This window comes from Cyprinodon tularosa, unplaced genomic scaffold (genome assembly GCF_016077235.1).
Source record: "Cyprinodon tularosa strain WSP-4 unplaced genomic scaffold, ASM1607723v1 ctg235, whole genome shotgun sequence".
In the NCBI taxonomy this organism is placed as follows: domain Eukaryota; kingdom Metazoa; phylum Chordata; class Actinopteri; order Cyprinodontiformes; family Cyprinodontidae; genus Cyprinodon; species Cyprinodon tularosa.
The window spans coordinates 397,501-405,835 of record NW_024038880.1 but is presented as its reverse complement, the minus strand read 5'-3'; the positions used below and the strand labels follow the sequence as shown (position 1 = coordinate 405,835).

Genomic DNA, 8,335 nt, shown 5'->3' with positions numbered 1-8,335 from the left:
AAAAAGTGAAGAATGAGGTTTAGCTTCAACCCAAAGCTTTAGATGAAATATGTAACTTATGAAAACCGACAATGAGGGAAAATGAGGAGACTAGTGGTTCTGCTGGGCGTTGCTGCGTTGCATGGCTGATGGTGATCAACAGAGAGGGCATGGAAGTGCTCTGCCATTAATCTGTACAGAATATATTTACACCACTAGGGCTTGGTAAATGGCACTGGATGGGTCCAGGTGAAGGTTTTACTCCCACATAAAGACAATACAATCAACATGTTTACACTCAATAACAGGTTAGTTATACAAATGTAGCGTCAGCACTATGAAGGAGGGAGGACCACTTCAATAATCAGAATGAGATTAACAATAATTATATACTTTTTAGCTTCCTAATGCTGTTCTTGTCCCAACAGGCTTTTAAAAAAAGAGGATCCACAGAGTTGGAACAGAGTTATTACTTTTACATTCAGTCATATCGTCATTATATTACACTACAATAAATGTGCATTTCATAAAGTTAAACACAACAGCAGAGGTAAAGCTGAGTGAACGGGGCTCTAGGATGTTTCCTCTTTTACCAAACGCCTGTTTCTGTCCAAACAAAGACATCTGGGTTTATAGAAGGAGTCCAACCCTTGTAGACAAACGGTTTAGTTCCAGCGACCTGACCCTCCCCGCCCCATCTGCTCCTCTGTGACGTGTTATAAAACCGTAGGTGTTCATCAGTAGGAAATGAAAGAGGTTTGTCTGTTTTGCTTGTTCCCTGCCTCTCAGCGAGGCGAAGCTTATTCCACACCAAGGAATTGATGTCTGATAAATCTGCCGTCCATCATGTGAGACCCGGTCACATGATTCTACTTCTTCCCTTCACTGTCTGTGGAAAGAAAGAGACAAAACAAAGACCATTAGAGCAGTGGTGGTTCTAGATAAATGTACCAGGGGCCAGGAGGGGGCCAGCCAGGGGAGGAGCTAGATGTGGGGCCATTTTTCCCTCTAATACAGACGGTGGCAGCAGTAATACTCAAAAGTGAATTGTTCTGACATATGAAAAAATTTTAATTTTTCATATATCAACCTTTACTTGACAACAAAACCCTGTGGTTAATTATGCACACATCAATATATTAACATAAAAAATACAGAATTGATCAATCAGGATCAGAAATGATTGTTTCTTTTTCAAACTAGATTTTGTCTTAAGGGGTAAAGAGAAAATTATGTCTTTGCAAGTCATCTAAGGGCTCTTCAGTGAAATCATAGATAAAAAGGCCTGGGAGTTTGAGGGTTCTGCGCAGTATCTTAGCTGTTCCTAGGACTGCACTCTTCTGGACAGAGACCTCTGATGTTTTACCTGGAATCTGCTGTAGCCACTCTCCCAGTTTGGGGGTCACAGCCCCCAGTGCTCCAATTACCACTGGCACCACTGCTGCTCTTACTTTCCACATCTTTTCTAGCTCCTCCTTCAGCCCTTGGTATTTCTCAAGCTTCTCGTGTTCTTTCTTCTTGATGTTGCTGTCGCTTGGGATTGCCACATCTATCACTACTGCCTTCTTCTGCTGTTTGTCCATCAACACGATGTCTGGTTGGTTAGCCATCACCTGTTTGTCAGTCTGGATCTTGAAGTCCCATAGGATCTTAGCTCGGTCATTCTCAACTACCTTAGGAGGTGTCTTCCATTTTGACCTTGGGACTTCCAGCCCATACTCATGGCAGATGTTCCTGTACACCAGGGGTGCTCAAGTCCAGTCCTCAAGAGCTACTATCCTGCAACTTTTTGATGCACCCCACTTTTAACACACCTGAATCAAATGAGTGGCTCGTTACCTTTCCTCTGCTGGGCTAAATGATGGATTGAGCCGTTCGATTCTGGTGTGTTGGAGAAGAGATGCATCTAAAAGGTACAGGATGGTAGCTCTTGAGGACTGGACTTGAGCACCCCTGCTGTACACTATGACAGCAACCTGGTTGTGGCGTTCCATGTATGCACTTCCTGCCTGCATTTTACACCCTGCTGTTATATGCTGTATTGTTTCAGGGGCATCTTTGCACAGTCTGCACCGGGGGTCCTGCCTGGTGTGGTAGACCCTGGCCTCTATTGATCTTGTACTGAGTGCCTGTTCTTGTGCTGCCATGATTAGGGCCTCTGTGCTGTCCTTCAGTCCAGCCTTTTCCAGCCACTGGTAGGATTTTTTGATATCAGCCACTTCTTCTATTTGTCTGTGGTATACGCCGTGCAGCGGCTTGTCCCTCCATGATGGTGGTTCTTCTTCCTCTTTCTTGTCCTCACTTTCAGTTTTCTCCTGCCTGAGGTACTCACCAAGCCATTTTACTTTGGGGGCCATCTTCCTGATGTACTCCTGGATCTTAGTTGTTTCCCCCTTGACAGTGGTCTTGACACTCACTAGCCCTCGGCCTCCCTCGCTACGCTTGGTGTACAGTCTCAGGGTGCTGGATTTGGGGTGGAACCCTCCATTGTAAGGAGCTTTCTTGTCTTGATGTCAGTAGCCTCTATCTTCTCTTTTGGCCAGTTTATTATACCAGCGGGGTATCTGATGACTGGTAGGGCATATGTGTTGATGGCTTGGATCTTGCTTTTCCCATTCAGCTGACTTTTCAGGACCTGCCTTACTCTTTGTAGGTATTTAGCTGTGGCAGTCTTTCTTGCCATCTCCTCGTGGTTTCCGTTAGCCTGTGGCACCCCAAGGTATTTGTAGCTGTCCTGAACATCTGTTATGTGGCCTTCTGGTAGTTCAACCCCCTCGGTTCTGATCATCTTCCCTCTGTTTGAGACCATGCGACCGCACTTGTCCAGTCCGAATGACATCCCAATGTCGTTGCTGTAGATCCTGGTAGTGTGGATCAGTGAGTCGATGTCTCGCTCACTCCTGGCATACAGCTTGATGTCATCCATGTAGAGGAGGTGACTGATGATTGTTCCGCTTCGGAATTGGTATCCGTAGCCAGTCTTTGTGATGATCTGGCTGAGGGGGCTAAGGCCTATGCAGAACAGGAGTGGGGATAGTGCATCACCCTGGTATATGCCGCACTTGATGGTGACTTGTGCTATTGGCTTTGCATTGCATACTTGTCTTCCACAGCTTCATTGAGTTCTTGATGAAGGCTATTAGAGTCCTGTTGATCTTGTACATTTCCAGGCTTTCCAGTATCCATGTATGTGGCATTGAGTCATAGGCTTTCTTATAGTCAATACAGGCAGTGCACAGATTTGTCTGCCTGGTCTTACAGTCTCGGGTGACTGCTCTATCCACTAGTAGCTGGTGCTTGGCTCCTCTGCCTATTCCCTTCTGGGAAGGGTGCATGTATTGAGCCATGTGCCTATTCATCTTAGCCGCTATGATGCCTGACAGGAGCTTCCATGTTGTGCATAGTTATTGGCCGGTAATTGGATGGGGTTGTTCCCTTCTGGGGATCCTTCATGATCAGGATTGTCCGTCCTTGGGTTAACCATTCTGGGTGGGTCCCATCCATCAGCAGTTGGTTCATTTGTCCTGCGAGGCATGCATGAAGTGCGGTTAGTTTTTTCAGCCAGTAGGTGTGGATCATGTCAGGGCCTATTGCTGTCCAGCTCTTCATACCTGCCGCTCTTTCTTGGACATCTGCCGTTGTAATGGTTACTGGTTCCCTAGCAACTGACGCGGACCTTGTTAACCCGGGCGACGTCCGAGCCGGTATGGCTCTTGTATTTGCGGTTTCACTCATGCCTGAGGTAGGCCACTAAGCACAAAGGACCTTACCTAAGGGTCCACCTGGATGTCCGTACTGGGAATCGAACCCACAGTCACCTGTACCGGAGTCGTCGGTGTTACCTACTGACATAGTACGTATGTATGTATGTATGTATGTATGTATGTATGTATGTATGTATGTATGTATAAATATATATATATGTATATATACATATATATATATATATATATACATATATATATACATGTATATATACGTATTTATATATATATATATATATATATATATATATATATATATATATATATATATATATATATATATATATATATATATATATATATATAATTTTTTTTTTTTTCTGTTGAAAATGATGTAATTACTTTGACTTTGACTTTTTACATACCTGAGTTGCCCCCAGTGATAACATTTCATTAATGGAAGAGCAGAAGGTGATTAAAACAAGAGAGCTAGTCTCTAAAACAGACATGGCTAGGGCTGAATGCTAACATGTTTGTTAGCTGGCAGAATTCAGTCAGAATTATGACAGATTAAAGTCAAATTTTTTACACTGAAATAAAATGTAAAAATCAGCTAACTTTTTTTATTTTTTCAGTTGCCCTGATCCTCTTCCATAAGAAGTGTTTGCTTTCTGCAATGCCTGTTTTTGTATGTTTTTTTTTTATAAATGATGATCCTGTTTTCAGTTTGTTTTTTTATTTTATAAAAAAAAGAAGCTAATTAATCAATTTTACTGCCTTCTAAATAAGAACACATTGAATTTAATATTTTTTTTTCTTGTTCTGGATTTGATGTTTCCTCCTACCTGCTGAGGAGTGTCCTGACACCTGCTGACTGGAGACCAGCGACCTGGAGCTCAGACCTTCAGGACACAGGAGAAAACAATCAGCTACAAAAAGTTTCTACAGGAAAATACCTGATATAAAACCTGTTAAGAACAAACAGCCTTTATTCCTTTAATCAAGACGTTCCTGTAAAGAGTGGTTGTTTTTTCCAGAGTGTGCTTTTAATTCTAATATCCATGTCACCTGGGGAAAAATGTGAAGTTTACATTGATTTCATAAACATTATGAGCTAATTCAGAGCATTGAAAAAAGGTTCATGTGCCGACAGATAAACATCGAAACAAATCGCTTCTTGTTAAAGGAAAAGTTCGCTAATATTTATAAATCAAGCTTCTGAAAGTTCTTTAATTATTCCATCCTGTTCAATAAATGATCAGTGTTTTTAATTCAGAGTAATTTTCATGTGAATGTGTAACGTCACGGTGCGGTATCGGCTGTTGATCAAGTCCCAGTGCTGTATCTGGTGTTTGTCACAACGCGCTATTATCCAAGTCATCTTGAAAACATTCTTCTTCCAAATGTTGGCTACATATTACGGGTTTTTCCCCGATGTATTCCAGCATCCAGCTGCCATGCACGTGGGCATTGTCAGTTTCACTATAGCTCTGGTGAATTTCAATGGTGAAGTCCTCTGGAAATCTTCAATAATTGTTGTTGATTGCAGATGTGTCTAGTAGTTCCCATTGATTTAGCTTGGAAAGTGGGGAGAATGGCGCTAGGCTTACCGCACCGTGACGTCACTGCCGGAAGATGGCAGGAGGGAGGGGCTACTATATTTGGACAAAAATGGCCGCTCCCAGACTCAGTGATCACAGCAAAAATTATTATTATTATTTTTTTTAAGGATTTACCTCTCCAAACCCACCGGGTCTCTGATGACCTGTTTTAAAGCGTTTACATGTAATAACTCAGAATGCAGGAAAATTACAGAGTTTATATTATGGACACAGTGAGCACCAAAGCACAATTAAACAGACATAGCAGCAGGTCAAAATGTAAACATGACAAAGAGCCACAACAAGCAAGCATGTCTTTATTACTGCTGCTCAAAAAAGATCTATTATTTTCAAGAATTAAAAAAAAAACTTGACTTTGTCATGTTTGAACTGATGCAGCTTGGGCTGTGTTTTACTCACCCACTTTTCATGTATATATTCAGAAACTAGGAGGTGTTAGCTTTTAAATAATGTGTCACACATGTAATTTGGGCTTAAAGTTCCTACGTTATTTGCTTTTCCATTTGGGTATGCAAAATAGGCAAAATCTTTCTAAAACGAGGTGGGTGTTAAGAGGCTAAAGCATCGCAAACGTATTATTTTTATGTATAAATACTGATTCATTGATTATTCCTTGCTGACCAGACTTCCTTTAAAGAATAACTTCAAGAAAAACACGCTATCAATGGGATCCTGATGCATTTGTTTTAAATGTTGTAGAAAATGTTGTAAGAGATACGTACCATCCTTTTCCCCCAAACCTGACGGTTAACTTACCTGGACCTTACACTGTATTTTCATTACTTTACAAAACATTAAGAGAAAAGCCTCTGAGGGGCCAAAGAGCAACCTGTAATTTTCTTACAAGTAACATGGAAGTCCTGGGAAATAGGTAGTATGTTCTAGAAACTCATCAGAGGGAAACTGACGTGCAAAATTTGGAGATCAGTCTGTAATGTGCATGAATGTAACATCTAAATAAACATCGAGTTAAGTTGTGAGACCAAGGAAACCTTCCAGAAGAGCCTGCAGGTTCCAGGAATAATCTCTGTTATGGAAGCGTAATCTGTAGCTTCTAGAACAGGGTTCCCAAAACTTCAAGCCCCCACAGTAACGGTGCAAGTGACTATAAACGTATATAAAGTGCGCACGCACTATAGGCGTATCCAAACACAAGCATATTGACAACACAAAATAACACAACAGCCATAACATTATTCTACAGTAATTTATACATTACTTTAATTTGAACTTAAATTCTAATGGGAATCATATTTAAATGTCAAATGTGGCTTAAACATGTATATAAAAGTATATACATATTATATACACAGATAAAAATAAAAATAGATATAAACAGGAATCTGAAACCCAGGTCAAATCTAAATAGTTCTCAAACTCTGATATCCTGACAGAGGAACTGTCCCAGTAGACATCAGTTCTGACGTGCAACAGGCAGCTAATATTAGGGTGCAATAAACAATGATTGTGAAAACTGTCGTGACCCCGACCCCCACTTTGGGAACCCTTGTTCTGGTACAGTGAGCTTAAAGCCTGGCTAAATAAAAGACTTTGTGAAAAGGTAACCTGTAAGGGGTTACCGCAGGCAGGGCAGGTGAGGCGCTAGAGCAGGAGCTCCAACCGACAACCCGCCGGTTACAGACGTACCCCGACCTGCGGAGCCACCGTCTCCAGAGCGAGTCTAGATAATTATCCTGTAAAGTGGGGAGAAATCATACGCAGGTTTCAGGAAGGAAAGCTGTAAGTGGTTAGTTCAGGGACAGGAAGGCGTCGCTGGAGGGAAAGTAACGATTCCATAAATAACCTGTAAGTAGTGGAGAGTAAACAGAGCGCATTGCGATTCCAGAAAAGTAAAAAAAATGAATCCACTGGACTTTGTTTCCAAGTTTGAAGATGTTTCTCTTCCATCCAGGAAGATTTTTCATTTCAAAATGTCAGAAATAGCGTTTAGTTCCTGGTTTTATTCAGCAGCCCAACAAAGCCGGGTTTTAGTTTAGAAAACATGCAGATAGAAACGGATGAACGGGTCCCCCCCTTTGGAATAGGGGTCGTTTGGCTTCTTTGTTAGCCTGCAATGCCCCATACCTGTCTATGTCTCTGAAAGGTAACCTGACTCCGCCAGATGGATTTGCTCCGCATATCCATCTGGAAACCTTCCGTTGAAGTACTTTTTGGGAAGGGGCGAAAATACTGTTAGCTGATTGGCCTATGTTGGTGATAGACGGGCCAAATAAACCAATCAGATCAACGAAGCATATGACGTACTAACAGAGCGACGACGAAAACACAACCACAAGCCAGGCTACTCTTGCCGAAACCAGTCGGGAGAAGAGCAAAAACATCTTTTCCTCTGAGAAAAGCCTCCAGAGCAGTGTTTTGCTCTTCTTTCAGTGAAGAAATACTCTGTAATTCCCATAAAACTTGCTCGATAGCCACGCTAACGCTAGTTTCATCGGCTGAAGCCGCCATGTTCTTTAGACTGAACTGTCGCGCTTCTCGTTGCGTCACACCTCAACCCGCCTCAAAGCCAACGCTGATTGGACGTTCGTTTGATGAACGGCTCCAAATTTTCTTCAACGTAGAGTCTCCAGACTGATTAGTGAGTGAAACCTTGAAAGCTCGCGAGATCAGGATGGTCTCACGAGGCTATCTGAAAGGGGGGTCGTTAGAGGGAATTGTTGGCCTGGCTGAACAGGCGAGGTCTTCTGTTCTCCTGTAAAGGGGTTGGGAATGTGATGATAGCGGGAAGGAATCAACTCTATCGCTGCATTGTAAAACCTGTTTAGGTTGGTTCTTCCTTCTTAACATAGGCTACGTTTACATGGACACAACTAATCGGATTGAAGGCCTGATCAGATCAAAAATGTTTCATGTAAACATGTCAGACTGAAGATTCTAATCCGATTCGGTCCGATCGGATCTAAATTTAATTCCGAATGAGAGAGGTGGTTTTTGCCGATCGCCATTCCGATTGGCGTCCATGTAAACACCCATTCGGATCTTAAGAGTAAAATAATCTTCACTGCGCAT

General features: G+C 42.1%; 1 protein-coding gene across 1 annotated transcript in view; it reads right to left on the bottom strand.

Annotated features, from left to right (window-relative positions):
* Positions 1-205: 205 nt before the first annotated feature.
* Positions 206-8,335, bottom strand: part of znf608 (zinc finger protein 608) — an 88,711-nt gene continuing 80,581 nt past the window's right edge. The window contains exons 8-9 of the mRNA XM_038287111.1: positions 4,529-4,585; positions 206-868 (exon numbers count right to left, since the gene is read on the bottom strand). Coding sequence (XP_038143039.1) covers positions 849-868; positions 4,529-4,585 — 77 coding nt within the window. The 3' untranslated portion in view covers positions 206-848. The remainder of the gene's footprint in view (positions 869-4,528; positions 4,586-8,335) is intronic.